Source organism: Ylistrum balloti, unplaced genomic scaffold (genome assembly GCF_031769215.1).
Source record: "Ylistrum balloti isolate Yb309-2 unplaced genomic scaffold, AGI_CSIRO_Ybal_v1 Utg369648, whole genome shotgun sequence".
NCBI lineage: Eukaryota > Metazoa > Mollusca > Bivalvia > Pectinida > Pectinidae > Ylistrum > Ylistrum balloti.
This window is the reverse complement of record NW_026781905.1, coordinates 387,697-410,954: the sequence shown is the minus strand read 5'-3', so window position 1 is coordinate 410,954 and position 23,258 is coordinate 387,697. Positions and strand designations below refer to the sequence as shown.

The 23,258-nt window shown below is 38.7% G+C and overlaps 2 protein-coding genes across 2 annotated transcripts; both read left to right on the top strand.

Annotated features, from left to right (window-relative positions):
- Positions 1 to 1,152: 1,152 nt before the first annotated feature.
- On the top strand, positions 1,153 to 1,869 carry LOC132556089 (uncharacterized). Its single transcript, XM_060220478.1, has one exon. The coding sequence runs from the start codon at positions 1,153 to 1,155 to the stop codon at positions 1,867 to 1,869; it is 717 nt and encodes a 238-aa protein (XP_060076461.1).
- A 6,293-nt stretch (positions 1,870 to 8,162) lies between these two features.
- Positions 8,163 to 8,879, top strand: LOC132556069 (uncharacterized). The gene has a single exon (XM_060220462.1). The coding sequence runs from the start codon at positions 8,163 to 8,165 to the stop codon at positions 8,877 to 8,879; it is 717 nt and encodes a 238-aa protein (XP_060076445.1).
- The last annotated feature ends 14,379 nt before the right edge of the window (positions 8,880 to 23,258 follow it).

Below are 23,258 nucleotides of genomic sequence, written 5' to 3'. Positions count from 1 at the left end.
ATTGACTAGCAAAGGGAATCGTTATGTATTAGTAGTGTCTGACTATTTTACGAAATGGACTGAGGCATTTCCAATGCCAGACATGACTGCAGGGACCGTGGCTGATATCATTGTTAGAGAGGTTGTCACTAGGTTTGGCGTACCAACGGTGATACACTCGGATCAGGGAAAACAGTTTGAGGGACAACTCTTCTCACAAATGTGCGAGGTATTGCACATCAAAAAGACTCGAACCACTCCCTACCATCCGGAGGGAGATGGTATGGTTGAGCGGTTCAATCGTACGCTGATTTCCATGCTGGCTTCCTACGTCAATGACCACCACACGGACTGGGATGACCATCTGCCTTTTGTTACTATGGCATATAGATCTGCAGTTCACGAAACTACTGGCAGTAGCCCTAACGCCCTTATGCTTGGTAGGGAAGTATCAACGCCACTGGACATTATGTATGAGCTACCCCAAAACGCAAAGAAAATTCCAACAAACCAATGGGCTTGGGAACTAAAGGAAAAAATGGAGACAGCTCATGCTCATGTCAGAAAACATACAAATGCAGAAATGCTACGACAAAAGATCTGGCACGACCAAAAGCTCAGCTGGCAAACCTTCTCGGCTGGAGACCAGGTCTATGTTTACTTCCCGAGGTATCTACCAGGCCGTTCTTCAAAACTTACAAGTTATTGGAGAGGACCATTTGAGGTAGTAAGCAGATGTTCAGATGTCACCTACAAGGTACTGTGTGGGACTCGCGGTGCACCACAAATAGTTCATGTAGATCGCATGCAACTGAAGAAAAGACAAGAGCTAACAGGCGAGCAAACATCGGACACAGGACCGATGAAAGGTACCTCAGAACCTAAGGAGGGGGAGGTCAAAGACACAGGACAAGGTCCCCAAACTGTTAGGGATGATATCATACCCCGTACCTCTGGGGATGATTGTGAAATCGTCGAGGCGAGTGAGGGCGAATGGGGAAACCCATTCACGTCCCGACGTACGAGACGGCCACCCCGCTGGCTGGCCGAATATGTTACTAATTTTGATTAGTTAGAGTACCAATAGTATTCTTGTATTCCTGATTTTGTAAGTTGTGAACCATTTTCATACATCATCTGAATCCTTTCTTCCCTTTTTTGTATGTTGTAGAGATGGTGAAGACAAAGACCACTCACAGGAAGGAACAGAAATGTCCCATGTGTGCATTCACTAGTGTAGATATTGAAAGGATGAAGGAGCATATTCTCATGTGTGGTCTGAAGGAAATGGAGAAGAAATCCTTCGTATGTGAAGAATGCCCATTTGCTACCACCTCGGCAAGCAATCTTCTCCGGCACACGAAGAGAAGACACAGTGTAGAACAGACGGCACAGCCGGGACCCTCACGTGAAGGAGGTAGCTATTCTACAGTGAGAGAGGAGGAAGACTCGTGGAAAGACAATGACCCTGGTGATCTTGCTAGCATCCTAGGTGATGTGTCGGACTCTGACAATGGGGAAGACCATGATGAGTCTGCTGCTGGCGAGGAACCTGATGTAGAGGCCATCCCTGATCCAACGGTGAGGAAGCATACACGGCCAGATCAAGTGTTCACCCCTAAACGGGCGCCAGAGAAATTGAGTCCCAAGGATCCCAGGAATTGTATCCCACAGAAAGTCCCAAGGGTAGAGAGGCCTCCTACCAATCTCCATCAAGTTCCTAGGGTGTCAAAGGCGATGGCGAGTGTGTCTACTCAGACAAAGCCAGTTATAGAGAGGCATGTGGTCTGGAAAACGACAAGGTACACAGAAGGAGATAGGGAAATCGAGCTGGTTGAGATGCATGAGACGGAGACCTCCTGTGGTGTATGCGGACTGTTAGATGATTGAAGAAATGTGGACGGAAGTGTTTGTGTCCTTCAGACCTACTGAAAGTTGTACTTTTATTACATATTGGAGACTGTTAGTGTGATCATCGGTGTTTTAGATAGTCTTTAAATGTTCTATTTGTCATGCGGGACGCATCGACTTAAGGAGGGGGAAGTGTGACGATTTTATTCAGTTAGAGTTATCTCCCTTCATGTAACGTTTTGTATACGTCCTGTTTTGTATCATTCCCCACCTACCTAATTATTTTAATTATCGATGATTGACTTATGTTTTCATGAAACTAGTGTTTACTAAATGTGTAATCATACCTGTATAAATAAATAAAAACATTTGTCTTGCGTATTTGTGGGTTTTGGTGCTGTATTAATTGAGAAGGAAAATACTGGAGACACCCAGAATAATACATAAGATTTTATGTAAATACTGGTTGAAACCAGTAAACAAAAAAGAAGATTTTGACAGACGGAAGAAGGTCGGCTATATCACAGGTAATAAAGTATTAAAGCACACAGTTCAATTATACTGTTACCAGAAGCTCCTGAGTAAGGGGTTGCCTGAATAAGGCAGCTCTGGTAACAGTTATTGTTACGTGTGGTCGGTGCCAGTACGTTGACGTGTCAGGTACGCCAGAATCTCCTGAAAAGGGGTTGCCTGCAAAGGCTACTCTGGTACGCCTGACTACTGATACAGTACTTGGCACAACACTTTGTACTGTGATAATAACAGGACACTGGCAGGCGACGTCGGAGCTGTACGGTGGTCGGCTCAGTAATAAGGGACGTGCTTGCAGTGTTGTAGTGCTGACAGTCTGTTAGTGTTGCGGTGTGTGGTAGCCTTGTTGGGCAACATACGCCTAGGCGACGTGATACGTACCGCGGACACATTGTTGGCTCGTGTATGGTGACATGGTGGACAGAGGTACTGTCCTTCTCTGTTGTAGTGTATAGATATATTGTTTATTAAATTGAGTAATTGTTCAACTGCTCAGCCAGGTAGCTGAGGAATTCCAATCGCTTACGGAGCAGGTAGCTCTGTCTAAGAGACCCGGCGTGCACGCGCGCTACCAGAGACATTTTAATGGTGGCAGCGGCGTGCACGCGCGCAATGGAGGATATCAACAAGACCATAGAGGAGCTGGAGGCCCGCATCGCATCATATGGTGTAGGACAGAAACCAGGAGATGGTCCAGCCAGGCACTCGACTCCGAGGAGTACTACCACGGTGGTATTAGACGAGAAAAACACAGCTGACTCCGGGATAGTGACTGTGCGCAGTTCAGATGTTGATTCTGGTGGTGGTCTGGGGCAGAGTTCGAAGGATGCTGCTGACCTACATACTAAGCTTGTACAGTTTAGCCCGCAGACACCAGACATGGACAGATACGGAAATAATACTGGCGACGGGTTGTCACAGGAGCGACAAGGTCCCTTGTCCGATCACTACTGGCAAGAATCTGTATCTAGTAAACCACTGAGTCGACCAAAGTATTGGTATGATGACGGGACATACCAACCGCGCAGCAAGTGTTCAGACACAAACGAAGCAAAGACCAGGCGAACACCATCATTTAATATCAAGCCTGCAACCTACGACGGCAGTGGGTCATGGTTGGACTACAAGGCCCATTTTGAATCGTGTGCTGCATTGGCAAATTGGACCGAGGATGAGAAGGGGTTATACTTAGCTGTTTCCCTCAGGGGCCAGGCACAAGGAGTACTCGGTAACCTCCCAGGTGGACCATTGAAGAAATATAGGGACCTGGTATATGTTCTCAGTGAACGGTTTGCTCCACCAAACCAGACTGAACTCTATCGTGCGCAGCTACGAGAAAAGCGGCAAAAGGCGACCGAGTCATTACCGGAGCTGGGACAAAGTATACGGAGGCTAGCGAATCAAGCATACCCGACCGCACCATCCGATGTCATTGAGGTACTAGCAAAAGAACAGTTCATTGACGCCTTGATAGACTCGGACATGAGATTGCGGATTAAACAAGCCAGGCCAGCTAGTCTCAATGAAGCTATACGCCATGCCGTTGAATTGGAGGCCTTCATCAAGTCAGACCAGAAACACAGGGAGTCGCAAGGGTTCTTAAGGCCCATAGCTCAGAAGGAGGCTAATGACCAAGAAACTGATCAGGGAATGAAAGCATTGACTGCAGTTATGACTGAGATACAAGAATCCCTGGCAGGCCTAAAGACCCAAGTAGCAGACTTGGAGTCTAAACAGCGCAATTGGCGACCAGCACCTAAATTCCGTAACAAAGGTACTGACGGTAAATGTTTCAATTGTGGTGAAAAAGGCCATTTTCAAAGGAATTGCCCGGAGACGAGAAAGGATAACCAGCAAGGTAATAAGAAAGGAAAAGCCAATGGTGCGAAAAAGAAAGAGCAAGCTGGTGTGAATAGACAAGCTGGGGAGCCAGGAATTTATGTTAATGTGGAGATCCATGGAGTAAAAGGAAAATTTCTAGTGGACACGGGGTCGACTTTGTCGCTGGTATCTGAATGTTTGTTCACGGCAATATGCAGTCGAGATAGGTATCAGCATCCCTTGACAAAGGTGCCCCGCGACATTTTGTCTGCGAATGGAGAACCACTGATAGTAAGCGGTCATACAGTGTTACCAGTATTAATTGATAACCACTTGTACAAGAAGGGACTGGTGGTAGCCAGACTATCAGTAGACGGAGTCCTTGGGTTGGACTTCATGAACGAGGAAAAATGCGTTGTCGATGTGGTGAAACGGAAACTCGCAATTGGACAGCAGGAGGTTGAGTTGCTCAGTGAGGGAAGAATAGGTTGTTATCGTGTGGCTGTTGCTGATACTCTTAACATCCCCCCAGAATCTGAGATGGTTACCTATGGACAGGTCATTCTTCCTCCTGGTACCGCTGTGCCCAAGGGTGTTAGCATTATCGAACCTGCACCAAAATTCCTGGATACTGATCGAGCTTTGGTAGGAAAGACTTTGGTCAGCAATAGTGAAACAGTCCCATTGCGAATTATGAATGTATCTCCAGATGTGAAAGTGGTGCATGCAGGGACGGTTGTGGGGTCTCTCACACCGATAGACAGTGTTATGTCTTGTGAAACAACCAGCAAAGAAAAAGAGGCTCTAACTCCGGTACTTCAAGATCTGTTAGACAGGACCAGTGAAGGGCTAACTAGAAATCAAGTGAAGCAGGTACGCGCATTGTTAGTTCGACATTCCAATGCCTTTGCAAAGGATAATCAAGACATTGGAAAAACCGGTGTCGTGAAACATTCAATCAGCGTTGGTGATCATCCACCGGTAAAACAACCCCTTCGGAGGCTTCCGGTTCATGCAAAACAAGCCGTAGACGAGCATATTGATGATATGTTGGACAGGGGGATAATCGAACCTTCAACTAGTCCTTGGTCGTCTGGTGTCGTCCTCGTAAAGAAGAAGGATGGGAGTACCAGATTTTGTGTGGACTACCGGCGCCTTAATGACGCAACCATCAAAGACGCTTACCCTTTACCAAGGATTGATGAATCCCTTGACCAGCTGTCTGGAGCATGCTGGTTCTCTACCCTCGATTTGTGCTCCGGATATTGGCAAGTCGAGCTGGAGGAGGGAGATAAACCAAAAACTGCTTTTTCGACCAAACGTGGCCTTTATCAATTCAAGGTAATGCCGTTCGGGCTGTGCAACGCCCCGGCTACGTTTGAAAGGCTGATGGAAACCGTGTTGCGGGGACTGCAGTGGGACATCTGCCTCATATACCTTGACGATGTGATTGTCACTGGGAGAACTTTTGGAGAAATGTTAAGCAATCTGGAGAAGGTACTTCAGCGTTTGTCAGCTGCCGGTTTAAAACTAAAAGCGAAAAAGTGTACGCTGTGTGCTAGAAATGTTGAGTTCCTTGGACATATTATTTCGCCTGAAGGAGTTTCCACAGACCCTGGCAAGATACAACTAGTGAAGGATTGGCCAGAACCAACAACTGTAACTGAGGTCCGATCATTTCTTGGACTGTGCGGCTATTACAGGCGGTTCGTCAAGGACTTCTCTGCCATCGCCAAACCATTACATCGGCTTACAGAAAAACACAAACGTTTCATATGGACTAAAGAGTGCCAAGAAGCCTTTGATTGCCTCAAAGCAAAGCTGTGCCAGTCCCCGATATTGGCATACCCAGACTTCACTAAACCATTTGTGCTCGACACAGATGCAAGTGACCTTGCTATAGGAGGTGTACTTGCCCAAGTCCAGGATGGACACGAGAGAGTTATTGCATACGCAGGTCGAACACTGTCAAAGTCAGAGAGGAAATACTGTGTTACAAGGAAAGAGTTGCTCGCCGTTGTCTTCTTTGTCAAGTGTTTCCGCCATTACTTGTATGGAAAACATTTTCTCCTTCGTACAGATCACAGTTCCCTGCGTTGGCTCCTAAATTTCAAGAACCCAGAGGGCCAACTTGCAAGATGGTTGGAAGTTCTGAGCATGTATGACATGAAAATCGAACATCGACCAGGATCCCAACACTCAAATGCAGACGCACTTAGTAGGCGACCTTGTCGGAAGTGTAAGTTCAATCCTGAATGGGACAAGGTAACAAAACTGTCTGTTGGTGGCTTGACAGAGACTGGGTCTAGCAAACAAGAAGAGTCCGACAGGCAACAAGATGAAACCGGGGGAAAATCCTTGTCAATGCTCCAGAAAGAGGATCCAGATATTATGTTAGTTAAGAAGTGGGTAGAGGACACTACCAAACCAAACACCAAAGACGTGCACATGGGTGGTGTAATGGTGAAGTCCCTTTGGTCACAACGGGATATGTTGATAGTCGCGAATGACATACTGTACCGCAAATGGCAAGACTCTAAAGGCAAAACGTTGCAAGCGGTTGTACCAATGACTGAGCGAAGGAGCATATTGAAGATGTGTCATGATCATCGGACCTCTGGTCATCTGGGAGTAAAGAAGACCTTGAGCAAGGTAAGACAAAGCTTCTTCTGGCCTGGTCTACAGAGAGATGTGAGACAATATATAGCAGGCTGTGAAGTGTGCTCAAGAAAAAAAGGGCCGATGAAAACTCCGAAAGCACCTATGCAAGTAGTTGGTGCCGGTATGCCCATGGAAAGGATAGCAACCGACATACTTGGAGATTTGCCATTGACTAGCAAAGGGAATCGTTATGTATTAGTAGTGTCTGACTATTTTACGAAATGGACTGAGGCATTTCCAATGCCAGACATGACTGCAGGGACCGTGGCTGATATCATTGTTAGAGAGGTTGTCACTAGGTTTGGCGTACCAACGGTGATACACTCGGATCAGGGAAAACAGTTTGAGGGACAACTCTTCTCACAAATGTGCGAGGTATTGCACATCAAAAAGACTCGAACCACTCCCTACCATCCGGAGGGAGATGGTATGGTTGAGCGGTTCAATCGTACGCTGATTTCCATGCTGGCTTCCTACGTCAATGACCACCACACGGACTGGGATGACCATCTGCCTTTTGTTACTATGGCATATAGATCTGCAGTTCACGAAACTACTGGCAGTAGCCCTAACGCCCTTATGCTTGGTAGGGAAGTATCAACGCCAATGGACATTATGTATGAGCTACCCCAAAACGCAAAGAAAATTCCAACAAACCAATGGGCTTGGGAACTAAAGGAAAAAATGGAGACAGCTCATGCTCATGTCAGAAAACATACAAATGCAGAAATGCTACGACAAAAGATCTGGCACGACCAAAAGCTCAGCTGGCAAACCTTCTCGGCTGGAGACCAGGTCTATGTTTACTTCCCGAGGTATCTACCAGGCCGTTCTTCAAAACTTACAAGTTATTGGAGAGGACCATTTGAGGTAGTAAGCAGATGTTCAGATGTCACCTACAAGGTACTGTGTGGGAATCGCGGTGCACCACAAATAGTTCATGTAGATCGCATGCAACTGAAGAAAAGACAAGAGCTAACAGGCGAGCAAACATCGGACACAGGACCGATGAAAGGTACCTCAGAACCTAAGGAGGGGGAGGTCAAAGACACAGGACAAGGTCCCCAAACTGTTAGGGATGATATCATACCCCGTACCTCTGGGGATGATTGTGAAATCGTCGAGGCGAGTGAGGGCGAATGGGGAAACCCATTCACGTCCCGACGTACGAGACGGCCACCCCGCTGGCTGGCCGAATATGTTACTAATTTTGATTAGTTAGAGTACCAATAGTATTCTTGTATTCCTGATTTTGTAAGTTGTGAACCATTTTCATACATCATCTGAATCCTTTCTTCCCTTTTTTGTATGTTGTAGAGATGCTGAAGACAAAGACTACTCACAGGAAGGAACAGAAATGTCCCATGTGTGCATTCACTAGTGTAGATATTGAAAGGATGAAGGAGCATATTCTCATGTGTGGTCTGAAGGAAATGGAGAAGAAATCCTTCGTATGTGAAGAATGCCCATTTGCTACCACCTCGGCAAGCAATCTTCTCCGGCACACGAAGAGAAGACACAGTGTAGAACAGACGGCACAGCCGGGACCCTCACGTGAAGGAGGTAGCTATTCTACAGTGAGAGAGGAGGAAGACTCGTGGAAAGACAATGACCCTGGTGATCTTGCTAGCATCCTAGGTGATGTGTCGGACTCTGACAATGGGGAAGACCATGATGAGTCTGCTGCTGGCGAGGAACCTGATGTAGAGGCCATCCCTGATCCAACGGTGAGGAAGCATACACGGCCAGATCAAGTGTTCACCCCTAAACGGGCGCCAGAGAAATTGAGTCCCAAGGATCCCAGGAATTGTATCCCACGGAAAGTCCCAAGGGTAGAGAGGCCTCCTACCAATCTCCATCAAGTTCCTAGGGTGTCAAAGGCGATGGCGAGTGTGTCTACTCAGACAAAGCCAGTTATAGAGAGGCATGTGGTCTGGAAAACGACAAGGTACACAGAAGGAGATAGGGAAATCGAGCTGGTTGAGATGCATGAGACGGAGACCTCCTGTGGTGTATGCGGACTGTTAGATGATTGAAGAAATGTGGACGGAAGTGTTTGTGTCCTTCAGACCTACTGAAAGTTGTACTTTTATTACATATTGGAGACTGTTAGTGTGATCATCGGTGTTTTAGATAGTCTTTAAATGTTCTATTTGTCATGCGGGACGCATCGACTTAAGGAGGGGGAAGTGTGACGATTTTATTCAGTTAGAGTTATCTCCCTTCATGTAACGTTTTGTATACGTCCTGTTTTGTATCATTCCCCACCTACCTAATTATTTTAATTATCGATGATTGACTTATGTTTTCATGAAACTAGTGTTTACTAAATGTGTAATCATACCTGTATAAATAAATAAAAACATTTGTCTTGCGTATTTGTGGGTTTTGGTGCTGTATTAATTGAGAAGGAAAATACTGGAGACACCCAGAATAATACATAAGATTTTATGTAAATACTGGTTGAAACCAGTAAACAAAAAAAGAAGATTTTGACAGACGGAAGAAGGTCGGCTATATCACAGGTAATAAAGTATTATAGCACACAGTTCAATTATACTGTTACCAGAAGCTCCTGAGTAAGGGGTTGCCTGAATAAGGCAGCTCTGGTAACAGTTATTGTTACGTGTGGTCGGTGCCAGTACGTTGACGTGTCAGGTACGCCAGAATCTCCTGAAAAGGGGTTGCCTGCAAAGGCTACTCTGGTACGCCTGACTACTGATACAGTACTTGGCACAACACTTTGTACTGTGATAATAACAGGACACTGGCAGGCGACGTCGGAGCTGTACGGTGGTCGGCTCAGTAATAAGGGACGTGCTTGCAGTGTTGTAGTGCTGACAGTCTGTTAGTGTTGCGGTGTGTGGTAGCCTTGTTGGGCAACATACGCCTAGGCGACGTGATACGTACCGCGGACACATTGTTGGCTCGTGTATGGTGACATGGTGGACAGAGGTACTGTCCTTCTCTGTTGTAGTGTATAGATATATTGTTTATTAAATTGAGTAATTGTTCAACTGCTCAGCCAGGTAGCTGAGGAATTCCAATCGCTTCCGGAGCAGGTAGCTCTGTCTAAATTGAGAGACCCGGCGTGCACGCGCGCTACCATAGGGTGCACGTTACACTTAGCATCTTCGAGGCAAATTTTTTTTTATATCAATACGTTGATACGTTCAGGTAGAACAACACGATGCTCTTTAATTTGGCCTGAGTATAATCAATATTTATCCAAAATAGGAACGAACTGAATTCCAGCTTTCATGTATGAAAGGTACCAGTTATCATTGTAATATTCTCATGTATCAGTGTTACTAAATACTAACACGAACGCAAGAACATTTATTATGAATTTTGTGTAGAGGACCCGCAAGTGAACAGTACGTTTTAAATACAATATCAGAATTAGATATAGTAGAGCCATATACAGAACTGTACTGATTATACACACCTGTTTTCTACTTCCAGCACGTGCCAGTGATGCTAAGTGCCTAAATCTTGAAACTTACTGAGGTAAATCCAAAGTGAGGGGAGAAGATGTCATAATCTCGATAGGGTGGTGCAATATCCCATAATTCGTGTAAATAATACAAAAATATTGTCGTCCTTTTTTGGGGATGCTATCATCGGAATGGTCAAATGTCCGCTTGACAATATCTTAAGACGTCTTTCATGACTTTTGGCCATAGAAACTAACTGCGATTCTCTCTTGGTTAACTTACTTTTTAATTTTTGAATTTGAACAGAAACTTGTCGAAACAAGTGACAGAAAGATTGCTTACTATTTCAACTTTTAGATAAATTGGGAGGTCATTATACTACTATGGCACCATGTTATTGTCTTTTGATCTAAAGCGATTTCAGATTCCTGTCTATACAGTACAGAACACCACTGCGTTAATGGGAAATCATAATGCAAACTATAATTAATATCTTAGAAAATATCATTTTATCGGAAACGGCAGGAACAATAGCTCACAATTTTATTATTCTTACAAAATCAGACAATGACAATAAGGGACACCCTAGACGGATGACCCGGAGGGAATTTTAATCGCGACTTACATTCGTCACTTTGGCATTTTCCTAGGTGTACTTATACCGTTTTACATTTTATCTAACCAAATAATACAGGGTGAACACGATTCATCGGAAAACAACACAACATGGTACTGGATGTAATGATATATAAAAAAAACTTCATAGTTTTGTTACCAAACATGTATTTTTAAAATGTTCCATCAGATGGTCATGAAATATATAAGACAAAATTATAAATAATAAATAACTTAAACACTTCCTCTCTACAATTAATATGGAATTTATATACATCATAAATATTCAATCATAATACTTGTTTCGGTACCCACTAATTTCGTTATCATGGTGTACTCGAAATACCCCCTTCATCAATAATCTTATTACACGTAAACATATTGATAATCAGCTGATATGTACCACGATGTGTATGACAATATATACAACATGATTTTACAATGTATGTCACTTACACGTGACATAACGAATGTTAGGACCTTGTCACGTGATACGTTTGGCTGTTGTAGGCACATTTTTTTCAATATCTTAATGATTATGTGTCAGTTTTATATCTTCCAAATTCACTGCTGAACTGTCAATAATGTACCCTATATCTTGTGGGAGATGGAAATGATAAGCAATTATGTATCATCGTCAACTATAGGCATCTTTTTTTTTTATTTTTTCAAAATTCTTTTAGGTGAGAGGAGGGGGTGGGGGGGGGGGGGGTGGGGTTGTTAAGTTTGACGGACGTAAGCTTATATACTTCATAATTAAACTTTTTTCATTGTCCACGTGTACATCATAGTAACACGATCTTTGAATTACGGAATGGATGTCAATGTTAAGACCGCTGCTTAAGATTAAACCATTTTTGCAAAAAAAAAAAATTGTTTTCAAATAGTGAACATTATAGTCAACTATCAATTTTAGCGCGAATTAAAAGGTCTGTGTAAGTCTGGAGGAGAAATTACATTTAAACTAATAAACAAACATAACACGTGACAATGGGATAATATTTGTTGTTGGTTCTACGGACCCGAAATAAATTTTGATGAACTTTTCTTCTGGCGTGGGATTACCACCAGAATAAAAAGAAATGAAACATAACTTGTCAATATAGACACTTATGAATATTGTGTTGTTTTTACTCTCCATTTTGAAGTTTTTATTTAATACGTATAAAGTTAAACGCCATTTCAATAAAGATATCCGCTACAGTATCAGTAATCAGTCTCCAAATAATATCAACATTCCACGTCCTCACAAATTGTCTGTAACTGATGTCTCCGGATATTATCAACATTCTACGTCCTCACAAATTGTTTGTAACTGCTGTCTCCGGATATCATCAACATTCCACGTCCTCACAAATTGTCTGTAACTGATGTCTCCGGATATTATCAACATTCTACGTCCTCACAAATTGTTTGTAACTGCTGTCTGCGGAAATCATCAACATTCCACGTCCGCACAAATTGTCTGTAACTGATGTCTCCGGATATTATCAACATTCTACGTCCTCACAAATTGTTTGTAACTGCTGTCTCCGGATATCATCAACATTCCACGTCCTCACAAATTGTCTGTAACTGATGTCTCCGGATATTATCAGCATTCCACGTCCTCACAAATTGTCTGTAACTGATGTCTCCGGATATTATCAACATTCCACGTCCGCACAAATTGTTTGTAACTGCTGTCTCCGGATATCATCAACATTCCACGTCCTCACAAATTGTCTGTAACTGATGTCTCCGGATATTATCAACATTCTACGTCCTCACAAATTGTCTGTAACTGATGTCTCCGGATATTATCAGCATTCCACGTCCTCACAAATTGTCTGTAACTGATGTCTCCGGATATTATCAACATTCCACGTCCGCACAAATTATCTGTATCTCCTGTTTCTGGATATTATCAACATTCTACGTCCTCACAAATTGTCTGTAACTGATGTCTCCGGATATTATCAACATTCCACGTCCTCACAAATTGTCTGTAACTGCTGTTTGTTACCGATACTCCCTCGTTTTTCTAGCAGCCTCGTCATCAACTTTCTATATTCTGATGACATGTCGTCAGAACGATATTCGACGTCAGTTTGTGGTACGTTGTCCTCTGTGTTCCTGTTAGATGACTTCAGTCCATTTTTATCTATTTTTGACCTGATGCTTTCCGTTGCATTCTTCTTGGAGCCCGGATGTATGCGTCGTTCAAAAGATGATGTTTTATTTGGTGTGTTTCTTTTTGTATTTTTATTGAAGTCCAAAAAGTCCTTCTTTCTATTCTTTGTGATTCGGCCATTTTGGTTCTGTAAACCTCGTTTGGCTCCCCTTGTCCTTTTGTAATATTTACAAATTCTATATACGACGAGAAAAATAATAATTAATACAAAAAGTACACCCAAAGCAATGGCCGCTAATTCAAGATCTTTCGTCAGTTTTGATTGGTCGGATGAGTCGTCATGCGATGACCTGCGCACTCTGTAATGTTGCATCTCTGAATGTGTCAGTTCCTGCACATGCCCACTAAGAGGAAAATGGCCATTCTTCTCTGTTTGATTCGTTAAATACATTTTGTCATATATCTGAAATAGTAAAAGCTAGGCGTTAGTATATGTGCTAGGGTAGAAAAAAATTACAGTCTTCATGTCAAAACCAAAATAAACCCAAAATGGCATACAAACAGGTTCATGTATCCTTTTACTATTGGGGCTTCAGAGAACTACAATAGAGTTAAAGTCTGTTTCTGATAACTATATTTACAATAAACTTATTGTTTTATTTATTTATCATTTTTTATTGTTTATATATGAAATATACTATAACTATTGAATTGTAGGGCATGATCATTTTCTCATCTAGATTTTAATATTTATTGTTGTTAATTTTATTTATTTTTCATCGTTTGATACTTAAGGTTTACAATTCAAGCTTTTAGCATTACAAACGAATCCTAGAATAAACAGCTGTATGATGTAATTTAGTTCATTAATTGATTAAGTTACACATGATACGTATCTAAACCTATATTGACATATGGTATTCACTTCTGTGTATTTTGTACAATCTATGTGCCAGTAATTTTGAAATCAATGATATTTTTTATTGATTTATCAATAACGACGTTCTGCATTGACAGCAACCAAACCCGTATTTTTAAAAGTTCTTGATTAAATAATAACGATTTACAACGAATAGTTGAAATATTACAAATCCCAACATCAAACGTAATAGTCAGAGGAATATCAAGCTTTTCATGTGGTGCAGTGAAAACGCATCAGTCTTAAGGCAAGACGATCATTGTTCAGTTCCCTGATTAGAAATGAGAAGATTTCCTGTCCAAACATATGTCAAATGAATGACATTTATCAGGCTGTATTTTGCTCTAAAATCCGTTCCTCTGTTACATGTTATTTCTCTAAAGGGAGTAGAAAAGGATGTCCTCATGTGGAGGTAACTTTATCAATATCATTTACAAAGAACGAAATGTCACTTCTGAAATGACAGCTATGGATATTTATCATATACTTATATAAATTATAGTGATAAATATCTATTATGTACAAATACTTATATAAGTTATAGTGATAAATATTTATTATGTACAAATACTTATATAAATTATAGTGATAAATATTTATTATGTACAAATACTTATATAAGTTATAGTGATAAATATTTATTATGTACAAATACTTATATAAGTTATAGTGATAAATATTTATTATGTACAAATTCTTATATAAATTATAGTGATAAATATTTATTATGTACAAATACGTATATAAGTTATAGTGATAGATATCTATTATGTATTTAACAGTAACAACTTTATTGAATAAATTCCAACAGACACAGTAATAACCTTATTGACAATACTCAAACAGAAAAAGTGATAGATTTTCCGATGATATAAACTGCCGTAGAAATAATTGTACTTTTGATGAAGCCTCAAATATTAAGCTAGATTATGTTACATAAATTACTATAATCTGTTTTAGTATACATGGCACTTTAATTAATCAGTTTGCTTTTTCTCCAAACGAAATATGTATTTATTCATTATATAAAAGATGCGAACAGATAACTCGGCTATGTCTACATTTGTGACAGAGAGTAAATAAATCACATACCACACAACAAAGCTTGTATAAATACATTGACGTTATATTAATTGTTAAAGATGTGTTTAGCTCTGATTAGAAATCACGCGGTGATCGCTGAGAAACAAAACTATATATCTACACAATATTGATTCAAAGTCAAATTCGATGAACCTCGGGTGAAATATGAAAAAAAGAGTTTTCCAAGGAGACCTCTGAAAAAGTACACGGCGAAAAAGTCCAGGGCCCATATTCATGAAGCCGTTCTCATGTTCACATTCAACCTTTGTCATGAGAATAACCTCGTGAATAAGAGCCCAGGTGTTCCGGAAGATTAAGCGCTTTTTCTGCTTTAGTGATAACACCTGCCATGTAAATCTTGGTCAATCCAGGGGAGTTATGTCACATGACTGAAGAAAATAAGGTAAACATATCAGACAACCAAGCTTATATAACCCAAACCATATTAACTGTCTTCTATATTACACGGATATCCCTATCTACAGTCACTGCCCTGGTTATCATCGGGGTTATAAAACGGTACATAAGTGTTACACTCATGGAGTTTACAATGAAAACAACATGTATGATTTTGTAAAAGATCTGAAATAAAACAGTGTTATAGTTAGATTGTTGTATTGGAAGGTACATCGTGACTTCAACACTGAATAACCCTGTCAATGACTATACCAACGAAAAAAATAATAAAGAATTGATTGAAAAAGAAAATATTTTAGAGACACTCTGCTGGACATTTTAACCTTCCTTATTAAGAAAAGTACAGTTTAGTTTCACTTATTTTCCTGAAAAACAACCAATCGCCATTATAGTGTTATTAGCATTTGTTTACCATGTTATACTTTGTCAACTTAAATACAATGCTATATTTGAAGAAAAAAAAGAAAAGAAAAATAACAATATCTGTTATTATCATACATGTAAGTAAAAAACACGTACCTGACATGAGGCGATATGTGTCAGGTCTCTCTCCAAAGATAGCGTGTTTACATCTCAAGACGAATCTCCTGTCAAATACTATTATAGTACTGAAATGAAGGAAATTTGAATATTGAACTCTAATAAAATCGTTAGCTTAAGGTTGGAGATCTTTATCTTTGCTGAAATTAAAATAACAAGGTATCTCAGTGTAAAACAAAATTCAATATTCTGTTTATCAAAGTGGGAGCTGGTTTGTGAGGATTAGCTTTGAACGATAAGCAGTTGATTACTACAAGGCTATCACAGTTTGTATAGTGAATCCCTACAGTTACGGCGACCTTTAACGATTTAACTACATTGTAGATTGGACATTAGAACAAAAATGTTAAAACATCCGTGTAGTAGACATGTAACTATACACTACTGAAGAGTGAAAGGCATGGAGCATAGATGCCCTGCAATTTACCTGTAGCTGACTAAATGTTAATAAAAATATTTTGACAGCATTTCGGCTTTCCTGAATTTGTTTCACTTACTTTTAAATATTTCTAATCATAAAGATAATTTTACACAACTGAAATTTTTTAATTGGTCCAAGTACTCTGCATATAAAACCAAAACAATATCATCACGTCACAACGTAACCACATGCACACAAAACGTCGACGTCACAACGTAACCACATGCACACAAAACGTCGACGTCACAATTGCGCGATCGGTCACTCGCCATGTTTGTTTCGTCGTTTATTGTATCAACCAGCATATATCGATGTTTTATTTTCTTAATACTTTCAACCGAAAATGTCATTTTGACATGTAAGCTTCGCTCTTTCAAGACACTGCCTGACTCATATTAATTTTAGATTTTATATGAAACGAAATCAAATGCAACAATCTGTTCATTAAAAAATGCGTCAAAATAGGAATTCGTGAAAAAGGATTTTTAATTTGACCAATATTAAAATTCAAATTGATCACTTCCTTTGATTATTACAATTTATATGACGTCATGAAGCTACTGTGACGTCACAATTAGCCAATTAGACTCATCTTTCATAACAGAATTGAGTAAAAAATCTGCTTGCTATCTACTGAATTCGCCCATTAAATATTTTTGTGTGTCACCATTGTACTAGAGTAGTTTTTGTCCTCTGCGTTACGTCATGAATAGAAAATGGTGCGACAAAATGGCGACCTCTGTTTCATTTTACCAATTATATTTTTACATCAGAACCAGTTGTTAATATGTTAGAATTCTTGTTTACATGAAAAAAAATCTTAAATTTGTTTTCATTTCATGTAAGATTTAATGAAACTCTTCAAGTTTTGATTTTTGCTAAAAAAAAAAAAAAAGATAAAAAAATAAAAACTTCGATGATTCGTTTCTTAAAATACCATATTAAATTATAACAAATTTCAGATACTTTTTGGTTGTAGTTATATATGTGCCATTTAACCATTACCAGTGGTTAGTTGTTGTGAACATGACGTCTCACAACATGCGTCCATGAAGTATTCTCATCAAAGAAAACAGAGAGGATAAATCTACCTTAGGTTTATTTAATTGAATTACATTTGTAGCGAGGCTTATGAAATGTTGACTTAACTATAAATAGTACACGAAACATTGTTCTGTTGAGTTTATCAAACTGTGTCAGGCATACCCGCAATACCTTACGTACACCCGAACAAAAGGTATGGCGTGTACCCCACGAACATGTGAAATCGATGCTTCAGATTTTCATCTAATCTCTTAAATCTATTGAATCTATAAAAAGATACATATTTGGGGATATATCCGTACCTCATAAATATGTGCCTTTAAATAACGTTGATGTTTTCTCATTTAACCCACAGTTAATGCACAGTGTATTTTGGGAAATTAATTGACTTTGTTACTAAATATGTCGTTTCAAAAAAGAACGCTGTTGTCGAGGAACCGGTGGGTCCTTGTGTCAGTAATACTAAAATCTACTGGGGTCGGCATACTACGTCAGGGAATGACACGCCACTTTCTTTATATCTATGTAAATACATTCTTCGTGTGTCTTTAACACAGTTTAACTTGCATTAAGCAAAGACATACATAAAGATTGATTAGTTGGGAAAGTCTGTTAAAACTGGTTTAAAAGATTATTTCTGATAGTTCGTATTCAGCAGTTTATACAGCACAAAGGTAAGTTGTTCGCAATTTGTGAACATTACTTTCTATAAATGAAATTAAGTTTCACTATAATTTAATTATCATTGTTGTCGAAAACAATAAAGAAATGAACCATGTTCATCTATATAAACATACTGTACCGACCTTCCCGTAGATCATTCCAAAATTATACATTAATTTCAAAATAATATTTACAAACAATGGTGTTTCATTGTGTGTTCATTGTTAGAGAAAATGCCTCGCATGAAAATCAATATTTACCTCTCCCACAATCTTAACCCAACCCCCACCCCCACCCCCCCCCACCCCACCCCCCCCCCCCCCACCCCCCTCCACCAAAAAAAGCCACACAAAATACAAAAACACAAACCAAAAAATCCTTTCGTGGCCTGTTTCCATTTGCCGTTCGATCTTAAGTACTTGAAAATACGCGCCAATTCGACATTGGTCATTGAGTGAATGTGTATGAGTAAAATGTTGTTGAAAGTAGTGAAAATTTCAAACACTTTGTGAATATATACACAGTGATTTCTGGTGAGGGGATATCACAAATCAAATGGTATTTCCTTGAAAGACAGTACAATACAATTTATATAAACTTGACATCAACTTCATTTCATTCTTATTTGTATGTTCTATGTCCGGTGAATAAAACTGAGAAGACGGAATCCTGAAAACAAGTCCGGATGATTTTAATTTGATACAGATAGAACGGTACATTTATCTCACGTGAGTTTGTTGCGCGTGACTTTGAAACTGATCCCGATGGGTTTAAATCAAAATATTTGAGCAAACTAGTTCGGAATAAGTCAACATGACAACTGTTAAGGATTAAAGGTTGTCATTGACTTTCTCACACAGTTCCTGTTATTTTATTGTGATATCCACACAGTTCCTGTTATTTTATTGTGATATCCACACAGTTCCTGTTATTTTATTGTGATATCCACACAGATTTTATTGTGATTTTATCCACACAGTTCCTGTTATTTTATTGTGAGTTCCTTTATTTTTGTGATATCCACAGTTCCTGTTATTTTATTGTGATATCCACACAGTTCCTGTTATTTTATTGTGATATCCACACAGTTCCTGTTATTTTATTGTGATATCCACACAGTTCCTGTTATTTTATTGTGATATCCACACAGTTCCTGTTATTTTATTGTGATATCCACACAGTTCCTGTTATTTTATTGTGATATCCACACAGTTTCTGTTATTTTATTGTGATATCCACACAGTTCCTGTTATTTTATTGTGATATCCACACAGTTCCTGTTATTTTATTGTGATATCCACACAGTTCCTGTTATTTTATTGTGATATCCACACAGTTCTGGTTATTTTATTGTGATATCCACACAGTTCCTGTTATTTTATTGTGATATCCACACAGTTCCTGTTATTTTATTGTGATATCCACACAGTTCCTGTTATTTTATTGTGATATCCACACAGTTCCTGTTATTTTATTGTGATATCCACACAGTTCTGGTTATTTTATTGTGATATCCACACAGTTCTGGTTATTTTATTGTGATATCCACACAGTTCCTGTTATTTTATTGTGATATCCACACAGTTCCTGTTATTTTATTGTGATATCCACACACACAGTTCCTGTTATTTTATTGTGATATCCACACAGTTCCTGTTATTTTATTGTGATATCCACACAGTTCCTGTTATTTTATTGTGATATCCACACAGTTCCTGTTATTTTATTGTGATATCCACACAGTTCCTGTTATTTTATTGTGATATCCACACAGTTCCTGTTATTTTATTGTGATATCCACACAGTTCCTGTTGATATCCACACAGTTCCTGTTATTTTATTGTGATATCCACACAGTTCCTGTTATTTTATTGTGATATCCACACAGTTCCTGTTATTTTATTGTGATATCCACACAGTTCCTGTTATTTTATTGTGATATCCACACAGTTCTGGTTATTTTATTGTGATATCCACACAGTTCCTGTTATTTTATTGTGATATCCACACAGTTCCTGTTATTTTATTGTGATATCCACACAGTTCCTGTTATTTTATTGTGATATCCACACAGTTCCTGTTATTTTATTGTGATATCCACACAGTTCCTGTTATTTTATTGTGATATCCACACAGTTCCTGTTATTTTATTGTGATATCCACACAGTTCCTGTTATTTTATTGTGATATCCACACAGTTCCTGTTATTTTATTGTGATATCCACACAGTTCCTGATTATTTTATTGTGATATCCACACAGTTCCTGTTATTTTATTGTGATATCCACACAGTTCCTGTTATTTTATTGTGATATCCACACAGTTCCTGTTATTTTATTGTGATATCCACACAGTTCCTGTTATTTTATTGTGATATCCACACAGTTCCTGTTATTTTATTGTGATATCCACACAGTTCCTGTTATTTTATTGTGATATCCACACAGTTCCTGTTATTTTATTGTGATATCCACACAGTTCCTGTTATTTTATTGTGATATCCACACAGTTCCTGTTATTTTATTGTGATATCCACACAGTTCCTGTTATTTTATTGTGATATCCACACAGTTCCTGTTATTTTATTGTGATATCCACACAGATCCTGTTATTTTATTGTGATATCCACACAGTTCCTGTTATTTTATTGTGATATCCACACAGTTCCTGTTATTTTATTGTGATATCCACACAGTTCCTGTTATTTTATTGTGATATCCACACAGTTCCTGTTATTTTATTGTGATATCCACACAGTTCCTGTTATTTTATTGTGATATCCACACAGTTCCTGTTATTTTATTGTGATATCCACACAGTTCCTGTTATTTTATTGTGATATCCACACAGTTCCTGTTATTTTATTGTGATATCCACACAGTTCCTGTTATTTTATTGTGATATCCACACAGTTCCTGTTATTTTATTGTGATATCCACACAGTTCCTGTTATTTTATTGTGATATCCACACAGTTCCTGTTATTTTATTGTGATATCCACACAGTTCCTGTTATTTTATTGTGATATCCACACAGTTCCTGTTATTTTATTGTGATATCCACACAGTTCCTGTTATTTTATTGTGATATCCACACAGTTCCTGTTATTTTATTGTGATATCCACACAGTTCCTGTCCACACACAGTTCCTGTTATTTTATTGTGATATCCACACAGTTCCTGTTATTTTATTGTGATATCCACACAGTTCCTGTTATTTTATTGTGATATCCACACAGTTCCTGTTATTTTATTGTGATATCCACACAGTTCCTGTTATGTTCCTGTTATTTTTATTGTGATATCCACACAGTTCCTGTTATTTTATTGTGATATCCACACAGTTCCTGTTATTTTATTGTGATATCCACACAGTTCCTGTTATTTTATTGTGATATCCACACAGTTCCTGTTATTTTATTGTGATATCCACACAGTTCCTGTTATTTTATTGATATATCCACACAGTTCCTGTTATTTTATTGTGATATCCACACAGTTCCTGTTATTTTATTGTGATATCCACACAGTTCCTGTTATTTTATTGTGATATCCACACAGTTCCTGTTATTTTATTGTGATATCCACACAGTTCCTGTTATTTTATTGTGATATCCACACAGTTCCTGTTATTTTATTGTGATATCCACACAGTTCCTGTTATTTTATTGTGATATCCACACAGTTCCTGTTATTTTATTGTGATATCCACACAGTTCCTGTTATTTTATTGTGATATCCACACAGTTCCTGTTATTTTATTGTGATATCCACACAGTTCCTGTTATTTTATTGTGATATCCACACAGTTCCTGTTATTTTATTGTGATATCCACACAGTTCCTGTTATTTTATTGTGATATCCACACAGTTCCTGTTATTTTATTGTGATATCCACACAGTTCCTGTTATTTTATTGTGATATCCACACAGTTCCTGTTATTTTATTGTGATATCCACACAGTTCCTGTTATTTTATTGTGATATCCACACAGTTCCACACAGTGTTATTTTATTGTGATATCCACACAGTTCCTGTTATTTTATTGTGATATCCACACAGTTCCTGTTATTTTATTGTGATATCCACACAGTTCCTGTTATTTTATTGTGATATCCACACAGTTCCTGTTATTTTATTGTGATATCCACACAGTTCCTGTTATTTTATTGTGATATCCACACAGTTCCTGTTATTTTATTGTGATATCCACACAGTTCCTGTTATTTTATTGTGATATCCACACAGTTCCTGTTATTTTATTGTGATATCCACACAGTTCCTGTTATTTTATTGTGATATCCACACAGTTCCTGTTATTTTATTGTGATATCCACACAGTTCCTGTTATTTTATTGTGATACACAGTCCACACAGTTCCTGTTATTTTATTGTGATATCCACACAGTTCCTGTTATTTTATTGTGATATCCACACAGTTCCTGTTATTTTATTGTGATATCCACACAGTTCCTGTTATTTTATTGTGATATCCACACAGTTCTGGTTATTTTATTGTGATATCCACACAGTTCCTGTTATTTTATTGTGATATCCACACAGTTCCTGTTATTTTATTGTGATATCCACACAGTTCCTGTTATTTTATTGTGATATCCACACAGTTCCTGTTATTTTATTGTGATATCCACACAGTTCCTGTTATTTTATTGTGATATCCACACAGTTCCTGTTATTTTATTGTGATATCCACACAGTTCTGGTTATTTTATTGTGATATCCACACAGTTCCTGTTATTTTATTGTGATATCCACACAGATCCTGTTATTTTATTGTGATATCCACACAGTTCCTGTTATTTTATTGTGATATCCACACAGTTCCTGTTATTTTATTGTGATATCCACACAGTTCCTGTTATTTTATTGTGATATCCACACACAGTTCCTGTTATTTTATTGTGATATCCACACAGTTCCTGTTATTTTATTGTGATATCCACACAGTTCCTGTTATTTTATTGTGATATCCACACAGTTCCTGTTACACAGTTTTATTGTGATATCCACACAGTTCCTGTTATTTTATTGTGATATCCACACAGTTCCTGTTATTTTATTGTGATTACACAGTTTTATTTTATTGTGATATCCACACAGTTCCTGTTATTTTATTGTGATATCCACACAGTTCCTGTTAT

What these genes read in the sequence shown, in the direction of transcription:
- LOC132556089 (XM_060220478.1), top strand. Translation starts at nt 1,153, where the DNA reads ATGGTGAAGACAAAGACCACTCACAGGAAGGAACAGAAATGTCCCATG.
- LOC132556069 (XM_060220462.1), top strand. Translation starts at nt 8,163, where the DNA reads ATGCTGAAGACAAAGACTACTCACAGGAAGGAACAGAAATGTCCCATG.